The sequence below is a fragment of the Columba livia genome, chromosome 1 (assembly GCF_036013475.1).
Source record: "Columba livia isolate bColLiv1 breed racing homer chromosome 1, bColLiv1.pat.W.v2, whole genome shotgun sequence".
Taxonomy (NCBI): Eukaryota; Metazoa; Chordata; class Aves; order Columbiformes; family Columbidae; genus Columba; species Columba livia.
In genome coordinates, this window is record NC_088602.1 from 196,396,448 (window position 1) to 196,417,652 (window position 21,205).

The 21,205-nt window shown below is 42.1% G+C and overlaps 2 protein-coding genes across 6 annotated transcripts in view; one reads left to right on the plus strand and one right to left on the minus strand.

Moving 5' to 3' along the window:
* Positions 1-3,825: 3,825 nt before the first annotated feature.
* DUS4L (dihydrouridine synthase 4 like) lies at positions 3,826-17,831 on the minus strand. 4 transcript variants are annotated; one of them, XM_065049039.1, is made up of 8 exons: positions 17,702-17,831; positions 16,773-16,907; positions 16,417-16,538; positions 11,723-11,866; positions 9,348-9,465; positions 7,778-7,900; positions 6,616-6,842; positions 3,826-5,201 (listed from the first exon to the last, which is right to left on the minus strand). In XM_065049039.1, the coding sequence occupies exons 2-8, from the start codon at positions 16,880-16,882 to the stop codon at positions 4,954-4,956; spliced, it is 1,092 nt and encodes a 363-aa protein (XP_064905111.1). In that variant the 5' UTR covers positions 16,883-16,907; positions 17,702-17,831; the 3' UTR covers positions 3,826-4,953. The 4 variants fall into 4 exon arrangements, with proteins under 4 accessions (XP_064905111.1, XP_021155649.1, XP_021155605.1 ...); XM_021299974.2 differs by lacking the exon at positions 17,702-17,831 and adding an exon at positions 17,349-17,682; XM_021299930.2 differs by lacking the exon at positions 17,702-17,831 and adding an exon at positions 17,253-17,682.
* Positions 17,743-21,205, plus strand: part of COG5 (component of oligomeric golgi complex 5) — a 189,039-nt gene continuing 185,576 nt past the window's right edge. Inside the window, exons 1-3 of one of the 2 annotated variants that reach the window (XM_065049026.1) lie at positions 17,743-17,894; positions 18,793-18,932; positions 19,905-19,962. In XM_065049026.1, the coding sequence (XP_064905098.1) occupies positions 17,825-17,894; positions 18,793-18,932; positions 19,905-19,962 (268 nt within the window). In that variant the 5' untranslated portion in view covers positions 17,743-17,824. Of the gene's footprint in view, positions 17,895-18,024; positions 18,436-18,792; positions 18,933-19,904; positions 19,963-21,205 lie in introns of those variants that run through there. The other variant, XM_005498123.3, reaches the window with a different exon arrangement.

Below are 21,205 nucleotides of genomic sequence, written 5' to 3' on the forward strand. Positions count from 1 at the left end.
GCTGTCCCGTGTGGTGCTTTTTATCAGCATAACGAGGCTCCGAGCACATTATTTCCATACCTTGGTACCCATTTTCCCATTTCTTGATTGTCTCTTTCATCAGCCTTGCAACTCTTCTTACTTGCCCCTGCATAACCATAATCCCTTTTCCCTGTTGTTCCCAGTTTTGCTGTATCTGTACCCACATCCAGTATTTCTGGTGCCGTTACTTGGACAGCCTTGGCCCTGTGTGGTATTACTGAGGTACTGATATGGTTATCGGGCACTCCTGCCCCTGCAAGTTTCTAGTCCTGAAAGGACTCTCCCAAACAGCTCTCCAGTTATCTGCATAGTTCACTTGTTTTTGACGTAACTCCCTCTTAACTACTAGTGAAATCCAGCCATCCATTCCAGTGCTATCTGTGGCTTTTGCCACCTTCTTCACACTTGTTGTATGTCAAAACCAGCAGCTTCATGTCACATGCAGGAGTTTTCTGCACCCTGTTCAGTGAGCTCAGGCCAGGGCCCACTCAACGGTTTCTCAACTTGCCTGCAGCGCTAACATCATGAGGTGCTGCTGGTGGAAGAGGTTACCTGGTCTAGCTGGGCATCACCAGCCCTCTTGACACAGGTGCCTGCTTTTGGGAATTCGGTCCCAATTAATTTCCATCAAATTGAGACAGATTAAATGCTGTGAATAGGAGCTTTTGTTGCTCTAATCCATCCAAACTGAAACTGGGTAGGAAATTCTTGCATAAGCAGTTTTGAGCAGAGTTGTTTGCAGCTGCTCACAGTCTGAAATTGTTTACAGTTAAAATTTCCCAGGTCTGTGGCCTGGGGATGGAGCCAGTGTGTTAACATTTTCCTGGTTGCTGCCAAGCAATGTCTGGATGAAAGGTTACATCCCAAATAATTGTTTGTGCATAGCAAACATTGGAGAGTGACACAACCAGCCATTTCAATCCAATCTACACAGTGCAAACAGCCTGGGTTTTCAAAAGTATTTCTCACATGTTTTCATAAACATATTTAATCGGAAGCATAGACAAAACATAACCTCTTAGTATGTCCCAGTAATTGCATTTTAGCTATTGGCCTACAGCCATTATACTTTATCAAAGCTGTTAAAATGTTATTAAAGACTTTAGTTCCAGAGCAGTTTCCATTTCTGAGCTGCTCACTTACCTCTTCCTAGCTGCACAATGACGGGGCTGTATTTGCACATCGTTGTTGCCAGAGACTCCGATTCTGCTTTTTCACTTCGGGGGCATCATAAGATCTCAGACTGACTCTGCAGGGACTGCTGTGCGCTGCCCCTGCAGCTGCCGCGTGTTCCACACCAACCTGGAGCAACCTGAGGGTCAGAGAGAAGCCTCCTGCAAAGGTCTGTCTGACCTCCCTTCTGCTGAGCAACCTGCCACTCCTGGAAGATGTTCTTCTAACTGAAGTTGTACAAGTCTGGGTTGCCGATCTAAGGCTGCATATCTTACAGTGAACCACAGCGCAATAAATATGACGCTATACAATATAAATAATAGCTGGCTGCTTTAGGGAAAATACTCAAGAACCTTAAAATTTACAGTCAAAATGAATACTTTCCTCTCCCACCAGTAAGGTGACAAAATATTCACAAGCAGAAATATGAAATGCCTGTGTATTAGAAGCTGGTTAGAGGACAGAAATATGATTAATTCTCTGCTGAACAAAAGGCAAATAGAAAGTTCAAACTTGTTCCATTCTAGTTCAGCTTGTGTGACGGCTATCTCTTCATCACACGCTGCATTTGCCCAACTATCAACCTGAGACAGAGAAGAGACCTAAGAAACAATGGTAGGGAATGGGGAAAATGGGATTGTGCAGGCTGTGTGAGGGAGAGGGATTACTTTAGTGCAGCAGGGTAGAAGTTGCAAGAAAGTACAGGTATTATGAAAATATGGCACTGTATCAAAAATAGGGTGGTCAGCAGGACAACAGAAGTGATCCTTCCCCTGTACTCTGCATTGGTGAGGCCACACCTGGAGTATTGTGTTCAGTCCAGGGAAGACATTGAAGTGCTGGAGCAGGTTCAGAGAAGAGCAACAAGACTTGGTGAAGGGACCTGAACACAAGACCTATGGGGAGAGGCTGAGGGAGCTGGGCTTGTTTAGTCTGGAGAAGAGGAGGCTTAGAGGTGACCTCATCACTCTCTATAACTACCTGAAGGGAAGTTATAGCCAGGTGGGGATTGGTCTCTTCTCCCAGGCAGTTAGCAATAGGACAAGGGGGCATGGGCTTCAACTCTGCCAGGGGAAATTTAGGCTGGGTATTAGAAAGAAATTCTTTACAGAGAGAGTGGTCAGGCATTGGAATGGCTGCCCAGGGAGGTAGTGGACTCACTGTCCCTGGAGGTTTTCAAACTGAGATTGGACATGGCACTTAGTGCCATGATCTAGTAAATGGACTGGAGTTGGACCAAGGGTTGGACTCGATGATCTCTGAGGTCTTTTCCAACCCAGTCGATTCTGTGCGATTCAAATAGCTTATAATGAGATATATGATTATACTGTAAAACAACAGTTGAAGCTAAATAACTAGCTCCCATCTTTAGCAATTTATGTATATTTGAACAGTATGGCTGTTAAGAGTGTGGCTTTAAGATTCCAATTTTGCAGTTTATTCTATGTCAACACAGTGAAGAGTGTTCAGATGCATACAAAATCCACAAAGGAAGAAGACATACAATTAATTTAACTCTCAAAAAAGGATGATCAACTTCTGTTGAGTTTTATGATACATAATTGGCCAGATCAAGCACTCCTTAATTACGAGTGATATTAACAGCAACCTAGGTCTTATACTTCAGGCAGAAATCTCTGATTGATCTCACACAGGCACAACAACTGTTGCCTTCAAAATCACCAAGTATTCAGTTCCTAAATAGGTCAAGGTATTTAAAGTCCTCAAAAATTCAGTTTCCCCACTATTACACACAAAATAAAAGCCAAATCCAAACACCTTACATTTATGTTATTTGATTATAATAAATGACTTTTTCTGTTCTGCTGCTTGTGGCCAATGGGACACTTCACAGCTTGCCCATTGCTTGCCCAATAATAAAAATCTTAAGAAAAAGCTAATAGAGGGCTTGGTTAATACTTTTAAGAATCCATTTCTTCTACAACCCAGTTGTATAGTTTTACTTTTCAGTTTTGATGCAGAGGGCTGTAGGCATTTCTAGAACTGAGGAGAACTGAGCATTGCACTATAGCTGGATGAACTTGAGACTGGAAATTCAGCAGTACAAAACACAATGTCATGCAGTTGGGAAATAAGAACTTTTGCTGTAAAACTGGGAGTTCATAAATTACATGATGAATATTAGCTGAGGAAAAGCAAAGTATTAACTGCAGAAGACATTGCTGGGGTTTTACCTGAAATGCCATACATAATTGTGCTCACCCAATGTGAAGAAAACATTACAATCCAGAAGAACGAAGGAATGGAGAACCTATCACACCAAAAAAGGCTGTAGAGGTTGTGTCAATCAGCCTAGGACAGCAAAGCATGTCTGTAGTTTTCCATTTGTTAACACATCAGGAAGGTGACCACATCAGAAGAGCTACATGACTTCAGTGTCTTAAATAGTGACCTGGACTTGATGGTTGTGTCTTTCAAACTTTTGTTCATGTGCGTAAATTGGAACATATTAGCTATAAAAAAATCATCAAGTCTTTTACGCCATTGCCTTAAAAGAATTGTGAGAATGTAGATAGTTGAATGATGAAAAGATTTGGGGAGTACCATCAAAAGCAACCATCCCTCCCCCAGGTTGTTACAGTTTATAGTGTAATAAAAAAACCCCTACAGTTGCATACAAAACCAAGTAATTTATTTAGAAAATTTAGAACTGTTTACTTGTATATTCACAGAAGTATCAGAGTCAGAAAACTAAGCAATTTCTGGTATGAATTTATGTGTAAACATTTAAAGAAAACAAACTATTTGATTACAAATAATTGTACTGCACAGATTTGTGAAATTTCCCTTGCAGAACAAATGCAGCTGGTCTGTAATGTTATTATCTTGTTCTAATTTTCACGATTTCCCTCCTATACAAAGATTCTAAGCCAAGTGGCTGTCATGCTTTGATAAGCAACATGCCAGCAGGCAGAAAGGACTGTGAGAGCCCCACTGAGAGAATCTGTTAGCTTTTCTTTGACCTATAAAGTTCTGTTTTGGTATATGACAGGGATTTAGTCTTTTATATAATTATTATGCAGTAGATCAACAAAACTGAATTTAGTTAGGTTGAACTTTCAAGTCTTTTAATTTAGATTCAGTTGTTTGTACCTACTTTAAACTATCTCTTCATTTTACTCTTTCCTTCTTTCTGTCATTTATCTGTTCTAGGCTTCTTTCACTATACGAAGTGTGGAATTTTTCTGAGTTGTAAGCAAGTTTAGAAAGTTTAAAACTGCAAAAGAAACATTTAATTTTAAAGAGGATACTATGCTGGGCCTCAAGGCCTCGCAGTCTTTAAACCTGAAAAATGTACTCAAAGGTACAGCTTATGTCAGTTAAGGCAAAAATGCCTATAATTGCTCCCTTCATATTATTTTGGTCTCAAATTCTTGGTGTTATTTATGAGTAGTTGTTCTGAATTTAGGAGGTTTCACATAAGAAAGGCCCTAGTTTTGCAAACACACTGCTGTGAGCAATTGTCTGGTGAAAAAAAATTACTGGAATCTTACAATAATCCTCTATGTAGTAGTGCATTTTAAATAGAACACAACATTTGTGCAATCTGGAATATTTTCTGGAGTGAAAAATGCTGACATAAAAATACTAAAGTATTATCCTGATCAGAATGTGATGCTGTGTTGAAAATATGCAATATATGAGTATGACTTATAAGTAGGAACCCAATTAAAACTTCAACAATGTGCTGACAATTGCAAAATACAAGTTTACATAGGACTAAAATACTTTCAGTTATCACACGCCATAATGGTCGCTCAGATAATCTAGTACTGCTGAGGTACTTGATAAAGCATTAAAAACTTTTTTCTCTTGTTTTGAAGTTATGCGTTCCATCATGTACATCAAGTGGTGGTGAAAACATGTAAAAGGAGTTCCATGCTCAAGAGCAATGTCAACCCAGTCCTGGATGCACTCCAAAGGTGTCTCTTCGTATCCTGCAAACATCGCCGGATTTGCTAAGAGTCCTCGAGCCACCATTATACCTTCAAATTGGAAATGAAAGCAGTAAGTTACATTATATTTTAAATTTTACATTAGATCTTCCTGTAGATTTTGTATAACACCCCTCACGACAACCACCCAAAGCTTACAGACAAGCAACGGGAGAACAACGGGGATGATCATTATAGCTGTATCAGAGAAATCTGTTTAACGATCCATACTTCAGAGTACTACAATACCTGTCAACGCATTCCACTTGATGACATATACTGCCAGAAATTTTGAAATGAAATGCAGGACACAGAAGCTTTTCTTCCCTACTTCTGAAACCACAATTCAATACCACTTTGTTTTCATTTGCTACACAAACACAAGCCTGCCCTTTTAACATACAATTATGATGGAAAGACACAAGGGTAGTAATATGCTAAATTTAGTTATTTTTAGTGCAACTCAGCTGATTCACTGACATAGAATCCTTCCTCCAGTAAGAGCTCAATGTCTCAATTATATAAATCTCAGGGTTCTTGATCTGCAGTAAATCTTTCTGAAGTGTATTTACAACTATAATTCCAAATTGTCAGACAAACCCATAGAAATTCTTTTGTAATTTTTCTGTGATTAAGAGATTCTGTTTTCCTGCACTGTCAACACATAATCTATCACATTTAGTCTCCTCTTCAACTAGTTTTTATTGCTGCCATTAAATATCAACAGTGTCAAAAGAGACCCGCCACATGAACGTTTCCATGTAACACTAGCTACTGTTCTCTGTCCTGTTATTCTCTAGCTGTGAGATCCAAAGTGTATAGATACAGATCACCTCTTCAAAACATTCACTGAATTTCCATATTGTCTTGAAACCATAGACAGTTGCAGGAATCTATTCTGCCTAAATAACTTCAGGGCAATCCTTTACCCCAAAATTCTACCACTGAAGTGTATGATGACATAAATACATACAGATATGAGAGTGCAAACACTCACCATGTCCTTGAAGCTAACCATCTTAACTGTTAAGGATTTGGCTTAGAAATATTTCCTTTTTCCGCTATATTCTAGCTGTAAGAAATCTGCTCCGTGTGCAGGAAGTAGAGATTTACGAGTGGAAGTTTACAGTTATTTAAAAGATTATCAGCTCCATAAAGAGATGGAATGAATATTTGAAGTGAACTGAACTCCACTACTGAGTGATGAGACAGCATAATTAAGCAAAGAGCTTTTGTAATTTGCCTTAGAAATCATTATTTGTGGCTTTGAATAACAGTGCTCTAGTGCTCTGATGATTACAAGTGATTCTGTTTATGAGAATCCAAAGTCATCTAAAATCTCCCCTTTCATTTGTCTCCTCAAAGAGCAAAAAGCACTCAAATCATGTCCTACTTACAGCCAAAATAAATACGTTGAAATCTGATTTGTAAGTTTACTTAGAAAATAGAATATGTATAATCTTACCATCTGCTCCTGTCAAGTGATGAACATTTTCAGCATCTTTTAAAGTTTTAATGTCTCCATTAGCCACAACAGGTATGGACATGCTTTGTTTAATTATTTTAATTGCATCATAATGTACAGGCTGATGTCTTTCTTGTACACTTCTCCCATGTACTGTAATCCATGAAACTCCAGTTGCTTCGGCTTTTTGACAAAGGTCAACTGTTCTTTTTAAGTCCTCATGGATCCTAAAATTCCAAGGAATGAAAACATTAGATAATAAGTTACCTGAACTGTACAAAAAGCCCCATCCCTAAGGAGGAGTTACCACAGGTTTGTATAACAGTATAAATAAAGAAAATACTACTGTTGGAAGATATAGAGGTTTTTTTGTTTAATAAAGACATATGAGTTTAATGTATTGAAACCACTATTTAATTTAGCACTTCCTAATTAAATCGCATCTCTGAAATACACATGGTAAAATTTATAGACATTAAGCAAAGGGTGCCCAAAAGATTCTATAAAATAAACTTCATTATTTTTGCATATTTTATGAAAAAAAATCCAATTTATACTAGTTCCCCTTTCCTGAAGGACCGCAAACTAAGTTGAAATTTAACTGACAGATATGCAAAAGCCGCATGGGATGTGTGAATAAATAGCTGGTGAAGTGGTTTACAGAAGTTTCGGAAGTGATGAAGGGAAGCAGGACGTGTTCCTTAGAGCAGCTGTGAGGACCAGTTCCCAGTTTTGTTACTCTTCCCTTTATAGCCAACGGCAACCATGGCCTCCAACAGCTCACAAAGTAAATCCTTGTGACAGTACAGATCATGCATTGCTTTTCTTGTATGGAACCCTAGACCTTTTAGCTTGTGCTTTCATGTTGTTTGGATTGCAAGAAAACTCCAGCATCCAGTAGGTTATCTAGGTAAGCCATCAAAGGCTGTGCTGGTTCTACTATCTAAGCCTGGGATTGCTTGCCCTAGATATTCTTCCACCATCTGGGGTCAAAAAATCTCAACAGTCTTCACATGTAAGAAAATAATTATAATGTGTAATAATAGAATTTGATATATTAAAGTATAGTGTAACTATTACACTAATATGTTTCTTTAAAAAAAAGTTAAAAGGATTCTACTATGTACCACGAAGTAGTAAGAAGCACTTAAGTTAGACCTACCTTATTTTAATAGATACTGAAAATCCAGGGTTGTCAATCTGATTCCGTACATGTCTCACCATATCTCGAATGAGCTCTGGTTTATTTATTAAGCAGGCACCATAACCTTCTGACATTGCCCATCTTTAAAAGAAAAAGAACATTTGTTCTCTACGTTTGAAAAAATGCAAACCTATTTCAGTCAAATAGATCAGTTTCTTTCCTTAGGACCTTTAGAATGTGTGGCTGAGTAAACAGAGATAGTACTGGCTGTTTGACACCAGCTTTTAGATCCCCATTCAATCTCCATTGTGCTGTTAGAACTTTGGACAAGTTACTAATCTCTTCCAGTTCAATTTTCTGTCCACAAAATGGAGTCACAAGATAAATTAGCATTTAATCAATGATGGTTTAGATCATATATAAAATAGTTTGATGTTTCCTTTTCCATTGGATCATGGATTTCTTCTAAACAGAAAATTACTTTGGATTGAAAAGGAAGATTTTTGGAGTGCAAGTAAGGATATTATTTCAGTAATATTCTGTTTTCCCTCAACTGCAAAAGACTTTATTTTGATTGGCAGGAATAATCTTTGCTTCACTTTAGCAGCAGCAATTTTTTTCTTAAACATTTTTTCTAATAAAGGCAGATTAAGTGCACAAAGTTATGTTATTCTGAAACCAGCACACACAGGAAACAAAGGATTCAAAAGGAAGCATATATTTTTGGCCTAAAAGGAAGTTACAGTGTGGCATACTTAACTGTAGTTAGCTTAGAAAAAAATACAAATTTCCATTCTGAAGTCTGAGATCTCTCCAGAAAAGTTTTCGCAAATACTATAATTTTAATATTATAATTTTAAGTCAAGACAACCTAATTAGAATAGAAAAATTAAGTATTTTCTTTTGCTTTCCTACATTTATCTTTGAGGTCTTCACTTAGAAAAAGGCTGCCTGACAAGCATGTAAGAAATAGTTCTCAACTGAATGAGTTCGCAAGAATCTTCATTTATGCATTACTACTTTGTTTCACTATCAAGACAAAATCTTAATCAATTTAAGTGAAAAGTAGATCACTAAGTCACTGTACTTATAAACCTAATAAAAGATGGAAGAAATTATTTTCAGCACTTCCAGAATAATATAATCTGTATAATTATATTTTAGAGACTATCCTTCATTTGCAGAAGTCTGAGACATCAGGGATTTGCCTCGTTATTTTGGGAATTGCCACATCATTTCTCAAAACACTCTCCAAATTATTTGCAGCAAGCTCTTTTTGGTAATGCATATTTAACAGCTGTTGAGAAGGGACGGACATTTTCCTTCTGAGCCAACACTCAATATCTCAGAAATGAAAAAAGGCAAGCTGGCAAATACACCTGGTTTTCCCAGTCTCACCACGGTGACAGGCATCTCAGAACATTCAGAACAGTGCCTTGCCACAGAGACATTCCTGACAGGTTAAAAAGCTGTTTCTCTGTCAAAGTCTATTTTTAAGTTAAGACAGAAGTTACTATGAAAATGAAGACCAGCATTCTTTATTCTCAAATGATTTCATCATATTTATCCAGCTTTTTCAAAACTTTACCTTTGAGGACAGCCACAGTTCAGGTCTATTCCATCTGCAAAAGGACAGACGATACGGGCAGCATCACATAAAACCTGTGCTTCTTTAGCAGCAAACTGAACAATCAATGGACGATCACCTACTCCAAAGAAATTTAGAGATTAAAAAAACCCAAACCAAACAAACAAAATAAAAAGAAGAAATTCTAAATGTTTAATGTTTTCATATATTGAAAAGCTGTCTGGCGACGCTCCCGGGCAACTGGCTCTAGATGACCACGCTTGAGCATGGGCGCTGGATAACATGACCTACAGAGGTCCTTCCAAATTCAACTTTTTTTGTGATCCTATGAGCCCCAGATTACAAATAAATAGAGGTAGCTGACCAGTGGTTACTAAATGAGTATGTCTATTGAGATAGGTGGGAATTCAGACAAACACGTGGCCTAGATGGCTGCTGCTGGCTCAACTTACACTTCTTCTGATTGAAACTGGTTAGATGCTTATCTTTCACAAAGATGATATATGAAACTAAGTATTCTTTATTTTTCAGCAGCCATTGTGCTTCCCCTTCTAGCCTGCCCCTTCTTGTCTGAACACTCCGTCTTTGCTGCGCTGAGACAGCTGTCTGTCTTGCCAGGTGGGAAACTTGCTGTTGTGGTGTAACCTGAGCCAGCAACTCAGCACCACACAGCCTCGCTCACTCCTCACCCCATGGGATGCGGGAGAGAATCAGAAAAGTGAGAAAACTTGTGGGTTGACATAAAGACAGTTTAACAGGTAAAGCCACGGGCGCAAGCAAAGCAAAACTAAGAATTCATTCACTGCTTCCCATGGGCAGGCAGGTGTTCAGCCATCCCCAAGACAGCAGGGCTCCATTACATGTAATGGTGACTTGGGAAGACAAACGTCATCACTCTGAATGTCTTGCCCTTCCTTCTTCTTCCCTCCAAATATATAATGAGCATGGCATCTTATGGTATGGGGTATCCCTTTGGCCAGTTTAGGTCAGTTGTCCTGCCTGTGCCCCCTCCCAGCTTCTTGTGCACCTGCAGCTTTCTAAATGAAAAGTGCTTGACTTGTGTCATGTACTGATAAGGATAATGGCTGAAACATTGTGGCAAAACCAGTTCATCCAGCCACAGGAGATTATATATTCAGTATAAGGTAAATTAGGTGAATTGGGATTTACATATCAAAGACAAGCCACAGACCAGGCTGGCTGGTCAATACAGGAGGTGGGGGATACCTGCGGGAGGGCACATAGCTCCACCTTCTGATACGCCCAGCGTGGCACAAAGGGAAAAGCTGAGACCCTTCAACATGGCTGGAGACTTGTCAATCTTTCGCAATCACCCCTTCCCCCCAGACTTTTCTCTCTTTCACAATGACATCTCCAGAAAAGACCAGAAGTTATGCAAGCAGGCAACCCAGAGGGCTATAAAGGCCCACCTTGTACAAGCACTGGTGGCACCCACCCACCATCCTGAGGACCACTCTGCCCATCAGTCTCACCACATGAACTGAACGAGACACCAGAGGACGCTGCACATTGCTGGACCCGAGACTGCGAACTCCATCACACATAAAGCAGAGCCATATGGATGGTGAAATCTCTCTCTTCTTTCTTTCCGATACTTCTACCTTTTTTGCTTTCCCTTTTATAAGTAACATAGTAACATAAGATTTACAACCCTGCATATGCCGCAAAATTTTTATGTTTACCAATCAAATCTACAATAACGTAAATCCTTCTGTCATCAAATCAAATACCATTTGGGTCAAGGTGCAAAATAAAAGCCTTTTGTTTGTGGACCTTAAGTACTGTGTGTACTGTTTTCCAAACGAGGGGGGACCCACAAACCTGAGTCACTTCTCCCCTCATACCGGATGGCAGGATGTGACAACTTGGTATAAACATTGCTTGGCAACAACCAAAACATCAGTGTATTATCAAGATTCTTCTCATACTAAATCCAGAACACAGCACTATACCAGCTACTAGGAAGAAAATTAACCCTACCCCAGCTGAAACCAGTACACTTGTTTACAGAACCAACCCTTCAGAAAGGAGCTAAAAACCCCAAAAGCTTTGCCCTTCCTTATCCCAGTCCATCTTTCCCCCCCTCCTGTGCCAACATGGCTGCTTTTTATCCACAGTGTGATATGCAGAGCTGGAATGAGAACACACGGACCCAGGCAGCTTTAGCAGCTTTGTCTCAAGTGGGAAACCAAAGTGTCAGTGCTCCTCAACTTGGGTCTGCTGAACTACTTGTGGTTTACTAAGCCCCTGCAGAGAGCCAGATGGTCATTTGGAACACGCTCTCCTCTTTTACAGCTACTGCATTACATTAAAGGCATCTAAAAATACCTCAAACAGTCTTAGCACTCACTTACCATATAAACAATTGCTGCAGTCAAGAGAAAGCGGGATATCTGAGCCCTGATGGAAAGAGATGATCCAGCAAATGTATAAAGCAAGTGCACGAAGCAAGTGCACTTCTGGTACTGAAAAGACCACAAGTGCTTCTGAAGATTTTTCTGTGTTAGTGAAAAAGAAGTAGTTCTTGAAGTGGTGGAGCTTAAGTCAGAAAGGGCAGCAGTACGCTCTCAATCAAGCTGAAACACTTCTAGAAGTTACCTAAAAATCCAGCAAGCAAAAAACAATCCCTTGCATATTTTCAAAACAGCATCCATTTAATATAGAGCTCCAGCTGAAGAGATTTATATTGTTACAGCTAATATTATGGAATAATCCCACACTCCCATTTTTTTGGTTGAGGATTAGGTAATAAAAATACCAAGTCTAGGCATATTAATTTTTTAGCAGCAGCCACAAAGAACAGCTACCTCTGCTTGAGAAATATGCAACAAAGAAACATCAATGCTGAAGAAAACGGAAAACAGAAATTGCAATTGTAGATTCCAAACATACTTCAGTAATAAGAATACAAAATCCCAAACAGCCAGGAAGTTAAACAGAAAAACACAGTAAACTTTCACAACCTGTTGTGGAGCTACTTGTTAAAATCATAAAAGCTAACAATATAAATACTATAATCTTGGCAAAGCTGTCTGAGGCAGAATGTTTTAGAGGCCGATAGAATTAAGGCCAGCATGAAAGAAGTGAATAGTGAGAAGATGTTTGAAACACTAGAACATTTCATTTTGCACCCCTTGTTATCAGGCAGCAAAGCTACAGCATAAAGGAGAATTTCCTCTTTCCCTGCCCCTGCACCCCCTCAGAATACACTACATATCTGAAGTGTGGAACTTCAATGCCACAGGCTGTTGAGTAGATTGGAAATATAAGTAAATTCAAAGGGGGAAAACTAGTGGCTCTGTGGAGCTTTGAGCCATACATATTGTTACTTATGTTCTTATTTATTTTTACACATAAAGAATTATTCATGCTTTTAAAAGTTGAATTCCACTAATAAGAGAGTCTACCTGTGTTTCCCAATGTGACTTCTCTCTGGAATTGCTCTGCTCTATTTGAATAATGCACAACAGTAAACAGCCAGTGCCAAAATAACAATATGTACTTCCCCTGCTATTATATATACACTTATGAAACCACCAATTCAGTGGTCTGAATAGATTAAATAATCACATTTCACAGATCCTGCATGCTGACCTTACTAGCACGTTAGCAGCGCTCTCTTCATTCCTGCGGTTGTGGCCTATGCTTGTGTGTTCCTTGTTACACTTTTCTTCTGCAGCCACTTCAGGCCAGCAGATCTGTACCATTATTGTCACATCTTCCACACGTTTCGCATCACTTTTATCTTTTGCTTTACAGCCAGAGCTCTGTACAACTCCTTATACTCCTTCCTTTCGTATGTGTTTTGGTTATGTTTCTGTACCATGCCCGAAGCCTTGCTTCTCCTCATCAACCCCGGCCATGCTTCAACCTTCAACCTTTGGAGACTGAGGGGTGACCTTATTAATGTTTACAAATATATAAAGGGTGAGTGTCAGGAGGATGGAGCCAGGCTCTTCTTGGTGACAACCAACGGTAGGACAAGGGGTAATGGGTTCAAACTGGAACACAAGAGGTTCCACTTAAATTTGAGAAGAAACCTATTCTCAGTGAAGGTGACAGACAGAACACTGGAACAGGCCGCCCAGGGAGGTTGTGGAGTCTCCTCCTCTGGAGACATTCAAAACCCGCCTGGACACATTCCTGTGTAACCTCACTGTGTAAGTGTTCCTGCTCCAGCAAGGGGATTGGGCTTGATGATCTTTTGAGGTCCCTTCCAATCCCTAACATTCTGTGATTCTGTGAACCTCCTGGTCTCTTCTTGCTCCTTTTTATCACCCTCTCAAAATCTCAAGGAGTCCACCAACAACCCCTCCCACTTTCTACTCCAGCTAATTTGAAACTGCTTCTTTTATCAGTCCTTGATTCCACTGTATCAATGTCTGGTCTATTAATCTTTTCACCTTTAGCAACCCCTTAGTTTTGTTAGAGATCAGAAAGTTTTTCCTGGTGAGTTAACTTTTCGTCTCTGAAAGACACAAGAAACAGCAATTGCTGGGAAAAGAATCTTCCTACCATCCTGTACTGGCTCTGGCTGGGATGGAGTTAAATTTTAACTGTATTTGAAATATATATTTAGAGCAACCTGTATGGTGCTGTGTTTTGGATTTTGTAACAAAACCAGTGTTGATAATGCACCAGTGCTTTGGCTATTGCTACACAGGACTTGCACAGTGACAAAATCTTTTCTCACTCTGTCTCCCCATCCCCAGCAAACAGATTGAGGTAGGCAAAAAACTGGGAGTGGACACGGCTGGGACAGCTGACCCCAACTGGCCCAGAGAATATTGCACACTGCACAACATCAAGTTCAGCAATAAAACTGAAGCAGCAAGGGATGAAGAAAGGGGGCTGGGACCCAGAAATTGTGTTCCAGGGTGGCTGTTGCTTGCAGACTGGCTGGCCATTGGTCTGCTGGTGTGAGGTGGAAAGGGATTGCCTCTGCATCACTTGTTTTTTTTTTCTCCTTCTTTCTTCACTTATTAAGCTGTATTTATCTTGACCAAGCAAGTTTTTCTTGCCTTTGCTCTTCCTTTGCTTCTTCACTGCCAGAGGCTGTCCTGAGGAACCCCGTACCCCTGAGGCCCCAGAGGAAGTCAGGACAATGGAGGAGTTTGCCCCAGTTGATGAGGACTGGTTTAAGGACCAATTAAGCAATCTGGACATCCATAAATCCATGGCTCCTGATGGGATGCACCTGCGGGTGCTGAGGCAGCTGGCTGAAGTCATAGCTAGGCCACTCCCCATTATCTTTTCTAAATCATGGGAAATGGGAGAGGTGCCTGAGGACTGGAGGAAAGCAAATGTCACTCCAGTCTTCAAAAAGGGCAAGAAGGAGGACTTGGGTAACTGTAGACCAGTCAGCCTCACCTCCATCCCTGGAAAGGTGATGGAACAACTTATCCTTGGTGCCATCTCAAGGCATATCAATGATAATAGGGTCATTAGGGGCAGTCATCATGGCTTCACCAAGGGGAAGTCATGCTTAACCAACCTCATAGCCTTTTATGAGGACATAACCAGGTAGAAGGATGATGGTAGAGTGGTGGACGTGGTCTACCTTGATTTCAGTAAAGCATTTGATACAGTCTCTCACAGCATCCTCACAGCTAAACTGAGGAAGTGTGGACTGGATGATTGGGTAGTGAGGTGGACTGTGAACTGGCTGAAGGAAAGAAGCCAGAGAGTCGTGGTCAATGGGACAACGTCAACTTGGAGGCCTGTATCTAGTGGAGTCCTTCAAGGGTCAGTACTGGGACCAGTACTATCCAATATATTCATCAATGACTTGGATGAGGGAATAGAGTGTACTATCAGCAAGTTTGCTGATGACACTAAGCTGGGAGGAGTGGCTGACACACCAGAAGGCTGTGCTGCCATCCAGAGACCTGGACAGGCTGGAGAGTTGGGCGGGGAAAAATTTAATGAAATATAACAAAGGCAAGTGTAGAGTCTTGCATCGGGGCAGGAACAACCCCAGGTTCCAGTAAAAATTGGGGAATGACCTCTCTAGAGCAGCATAGGGGAAAGGGACCTGGGGGACCTGGTGGACAGCAGGATGACCATGAGCCAGCACTGTGCCCTTGTGGCCAGGAAGGCCAATGGCATCCTGGGGTGTATTAGAAGAGGGGTGGTTAATAGATCGAGAGAGGTCCTCCTTCCCCTCTACTCTGCCCTGGTGAGACCACACCTGGAATGTTGTGTCCAGTTCTGGGCCCCTCAGTTCAAGAAGGACAGGGAACTGATGGAGAGAGTCCAGCGCAGAGCAACAAAGATGATGGAGTGGAACATCTCCCTTATGAGGAAAGGCTGAGGGAGCTGGGTCTCTTTAGTTTGGAGGAGACTGAGGGGTGACCTCATTAATGTTCACAAATAATGTAAAAGGTGAGTGTCAAGAGGATGGAGCCAGGCTCTTCTTGGTGACAACCAATGATAGGACAAGGGGCAATGGGTACAAACTGGAACGCCAGAGGTTCCACTTAAATATGAGAAGAAACTTCTTCACAGTGAAGGTGACAGAGCACAGGAACAGGCTGCCCAGGGGGGTTGTGGAGTCTCCTACTCTGGAGACATTCAAAACCCGCCTGGACACGTTCCTGTGTAACCTCATCTGGGTGTTCCTGCTCTGGCAGGGGGATTGGACCAGATGATCTTTTGAGGTCCCTTGCAACGCCTAACATTTTGTGATTCTGTGATTCCAATTCTCCCCCTGTGCTGCTGGGGGGCATGGAAGAGGAACAAGTGAGCAGCTGTGTGGGTACATAGCTACTGGCCAGCTATGTGTGATCAAACCACCACACATCTAAATCAGTTTGGAGGCCCTGATTTCATGTGGAGATAAGACTTTCCACTATTTCATTTAACACACTATCACTTGGGTGTGCTTACTGTCACTTAGAATATTTCTATTGTTTTACAATACATCAGATATGGTATACCAAAATTGTTAATGGATGTCAAGTCGTGTGACAGACTTCATTCACTTGGCCAATTTGGCTTATCACCACATAAAACATTCTGACAAGGCAATGATTTATTAAAAAAATACCTTTGTTTGTTGTGAATTCGCTGTCTCTGGCTTTTGCAGATCTCACAAAATCAGCTGCCACTATCATTGGTGTGTAACACAAATCACAACTGTACTTCCTAACCAAGGTTCTGAAAGCCAACCTGCAGACATATGAAAATTAAGAGGTAGATAGTAAAGATTTTTTTCTGATTAGCTATTCTAAAAAGCTGTTCTGATATGCAGTACTGTGGGGATGTCCAATTATAATAATAAGATAAAACATGTCCCACATCTATCTCTGTTTCAAATAACTGAAAAAGGTAATAATCTTTGTTTTTCCAGTCAAGATAAACTTCCTCAGACAAAAAAAACTGACATAGTTGACAGTTACTTACTTTGAATAGCGGACCATAGGGGCACATATTTTTACAACTTCCCCAGAATGAAACAAATCCATGGGATCCTTTACTTGGCATTGTTCAGTTTCTACGATGTCGCCAATCATGTATAATTGACAATCCTTTCAGCATCTGGAAAAACAAACAGTGTTTGCAGTATAAGGAATTCAGCTGTTTCTCATGGGCCACACAGCAAAGCATTAGAGCTTAAACTGGACTTGCTTTTCGGTAAAGCATCCTGCAAGAAGGTGAAGTGACCTTCAGAGGTCACCTAGTCCAACCCTGTTCAATGTGCAGGGACATCTTCAACCAGATCAGGTTCCTCAGAGCCCCGTCCAGCCTGGCCTGGGATGTCTTCAGGGATGGGGCATCTACCACACCTCTGGGTGACCTGGGCCAGTATTTCAACACCCTCATTGTAAAAAAATTCTTTCATTTCTATTCTGAACCTCTCTTCTTTTAGTTTAACACCATTACCTCCTGTCCTGTCGTAACAAGCCCTGCTAAAAAGTTTGTTCCTCCCTTGCACAGTGTCAGAACGCGCCTGTTGCCACCAGACGCGCCCCGCTGTACCTGGTGACACCCGCGGTACCGCCGGTGTGCTTCATTTCTCTCAGCACGGACCGCTCGGGCCGCCAGGCAGGTCCCGGCTCTGAGTCCGGACCAGGCGCTCCGGGCAGCCCCTGCCCAGCCCCGGCCCGCGGGCCTCACGGAGAAAGTCTTTCCTCACGTCCGGCGAGAACCGCCGCTGCCCTAGCCCAGGTCCGCTGCCTCCCGTCCTCCCGCTACAGGCCCAGCTCCCTCCGCCTCTCCCCGCACGGCGGGGGCTGCGGCGCGACCACCCCGGCGTGCGCTCGCCCTCGTTTGCCGGAGCTTTCCGGGTGCCGCTGCCCGCGCTGCCCCGCCAGGCCCAGCCCCGCGCTCACCACACGCGCCGCCGCTGCCGCCGCCCGCCCGCTCGCGGGGCGGCCCCGTTCCGTCGCGCGCCTTCGCCATCATCGCCGCGCGCCGCCGCCCGGGAGTGACGCGCGGTCCCGGCACCTGCCAGCATGGAGGAGGCGGCGGGCGGCGGCGCGGCCCCGGCCCCGGCCCCGGCCCTCGCTGAGCTGCTGGCGGACGGTGAGGCGCGGCCGGTGGCGGCGGGGGGGCCGCGCGGGGCTGGCTCGGCGGCGGCAGCGGGGGGAAGCAGCGCCTGGGTGCGCTCCCGCCGGCGGGACCGTGTCGGGGGTGCCGTCCCCGAGGAGACGGAGGGTCCTGCCTGAGGGCGGTGTTGGGCCGGGCGGGCAGAGCCGGAGGAGAGGCCGCGGTGCTCGGGACGGGGCGAGGATGGCGGGGAAGCCCGTGCTGTGAAGTGACTGAAAGTTTCGGCGGCGTGAGGCCGGGGCTGCTGCCGAGCGACCCCGCGCGGGCCGGAGACCCCGGTGCGGCACAGGGACTGTCACAGCGCGGGCCCCTGACGGGGACAAAAAGTGCTCTGAGAGACGAGGGTGCTTGGTGACACCGATGTGTGCTGTCCGGAAACTCGGGTCCTGCTTGATCCAGAGTCATCGCTGCAGTATCATTCCTTAATTTAGTGTTTTTAAACCAATACCGTTATGAGAGTCCGGCATGATTTCATGGAGTGGTGTCTCATGCCGCCTCGATCCTCCGCAGTCTGAAGGTGAGAAGTGCATGTTTGAAAACGGGTACAACCTCAACAGCCTCACCCTGGTTACACTGTAAAGTTTGAAGAAGTAGGTGTCAATGCTTTTTAATGTGTTCTATTCAAGAAAAGGATGTCGGGAATAAAGGAACATGTGTCTCTTTCACCATTTACAACCCTCCTCAGCCCCCCAGTCATAATCTCCAAACTTGATTGTGGTCTCTTCTCGAATCGGTGTTTCATTGAATTATGTGATGTAGAGAATATATACTTTTATATTTGGAGAAACAGCAGGTCACAGAACTGTATGCTTTAGGTCCATAAATGTTATTTAACTGTTTTGAAGCATGAAGATAAAGTCTTAATCTTTTTCAGAATGTTATGCTGACTTCTTCAGAGAAGATTTTGATGTGAAAGCTTACACTTCCCAGTCCATCCATCAGGCTGTGATAGCTGAGCAACTAGCAAAACTTGCCCAAGGTATTAGTCAGTTGGATAAAGAGCTTCATTTACAAGTAAGTTTAAAGCATACCTGTTATTCTGGGGTGGTTGGTATAAACTAGTCAAAAGATTAGTTATCTTATGATCTTGTTGCTTCTGAAACTAACGGCACAACTTGCAGCAAAGCTTGTAATGAATCTGATACTTGGCTAAGTCAAGCCTGCCCTTAATACTCCTGCCCAGAAGCCATGTACTGCTTTGTTTTCAGTTTTGGCAGTTGACCTCTGGGTACATGGAGGTTCTGCCCTTCCTTGTAAGCATCTTCCCAGACTCTTCAAATAATCATGTCAGCTGTCAGAAGCACTGGCCTGTGTGTTGGGATGACAATTGTGAGAAGACAGGGAGTGATTTAAGTTACACCTTTTCATTCTGTGCTGGAGAGTAGCCTAGGCTTACCTTTAGTTGGGGAAATACAACTTTTGTTAGCACACCTCCACACCTTCAGGAAAGCTTTTGAGTTTGGATAGTAGGAGGCTTTTTGGTAAAATCTATAGAAACACTGTGCATCCACAGTGGACCTTGCAATGAAAACACTTGCGAAGTTTGTGGTTTGAAAACCTTCTTCCTCTCTCCCCCTGCCCCAATTGGTAAATTCTTTGGGAACTAGCTTCTAAATGTCATAAATAGAAAATATGTAAAATGTGAATATACATTATTACTCTGTTATTATTAAGCTTACATTTACAATTATTATTATACATGGTGTGTTGAAATGTGATTGCTCTGCTGGCTTTAATTAAGATGTCAGCTACGCTGCAGTTACTGACCCTCTTTTCATTCTGAGCTTGCTGCTTTTGTGAATTAAAACGTGTTCTGAAAACCCTTTAATCTTTAAGGTTTGCTTGCTTTTTCCTGTGCGTACCTAATGCATAATAGGTATGATAAGACTTTAATGCCTAATGTAGGAATATGATAATATTATTAGTCCTTTTGGGCACACCTCCCCATTTTTCTGTGTTGATTTCTCTATTCTGGTTTTTTTTAAGGTTGTTGCAAGACATGAAGACCTGTTGGCCCAAGCAACTGGAATTGAATCCCTGGAAGGTAGGTACTGTTATATTGTGCTTGCTATTTCTTATAGTGGAGGAAGCACTTTTAATCTGTGTTTAGGGAATGTCATTCACTGCCAACTTTGGCCCCTAATCTTAAGGCTATGGATCTTACTTCTGAGGAGTAACATGTGGCATCTTTTTTTTTTGATGTCAGTAGGTGGAGCTCCAGGGAGAAGATTTGGCTGCTACTTCTCTGGAGTAACTAACTCATAGGGAAATGTATTTTGATAATCAGTTCTGAGCAACTTTAGCAATCAGGTCTTTTAAGCCTTTTAAGGTATTTTTCTAAATAACCTTGATTTTGTTGGAACATTAATATCCGTTGTTGTAAGTACCAAGTTTGTTCATGTTGCCTAAGTATGTGTTCCACAGTTTGCAAATCTTAACCAAAGAGGCATTAAAACATAATCTTAACTGCATTGAGATAGTCTGTGCACACAAAGATGATGCTTTAAGTTTTGCAGAACTTGCTTATCTTTGCCCTGCTTGTGCTACGCGTGTTATGTGGTTACTGTAGAATAAACACTTAGTCAACATTCATAAGAAAAAGAAAAAATGGATGTTAATAGAAACTTTAATTGTGGAGTTAGAAACACATGTCTCTTGGTATGTTTATCGAGAAAGTTAGTAAGTGAAGGTGATGGAACTAATTCACAGTATGCACAATCATTTGGATGTGTGAAAGTGAATCTCATTAAATATTTAAAGTCAATATACCCAACTTGTTGAGTGCTTTCTTTTTTAGGTCTGTGGACTTTATTTTAATGGTATACTGATATGGTATACAGACTCTCTTCTGTCTGTAGGCAGTTCAGTAGATATCTTGAGCTACCTGCTAGCTCAAAATAGGCTAAATAGCATCATCCTGTATCTTACGCAGCAGATGGAAGGGTTGGATTGCCTTTTCACCCATCCTAATTCTGCCTTCTGGCCAGAGGCCTGCTGTATGCTCTACAGCAGTGTCAGTCATAGATGGAGCAATGCCATGTGACTGGCCCTCCCCCATTATTGCAATGTAGAGTAGAAAATTCAGCCTATTTTGCCAACTTTTCACTGTATCTCTTATCTTCATCCTCTGATGTGTGAGAATTGCATGTCTACCATTCCATGTATAAATGTTAGAGAACTCTTGAGTCTGTCACTAAGCCAAGCTAATCATTCTGAAATATGGAGAAGATGGGAGTTGGCATAATTATACAAAATATGTGAGATACAGTCCCACAACAGGACAAGCT

Coding starts and splice junctions, on each gene's coding strand:
- DUS4L (XM_065049039.1), bottom strand. CDS start 16,882: ATGATTGGCGACATCGTAGAAACTGAACAATGCCAAGTAAAGGATCCC. Junction 6,843..7,777: donor TCAGTATCTATTAAAATAAG/GTAGGTCTAACT, acceptor TTGGAATTTTAG/GATCCATGAGGACTTAAAAA. Junction 5,202..6,615: donor TCACTTGACAGGAGCAGATG/GTAAGATTATAC, acceptor TCCAATTTGAAG/GTATAATGGTGGCTCGAGGA.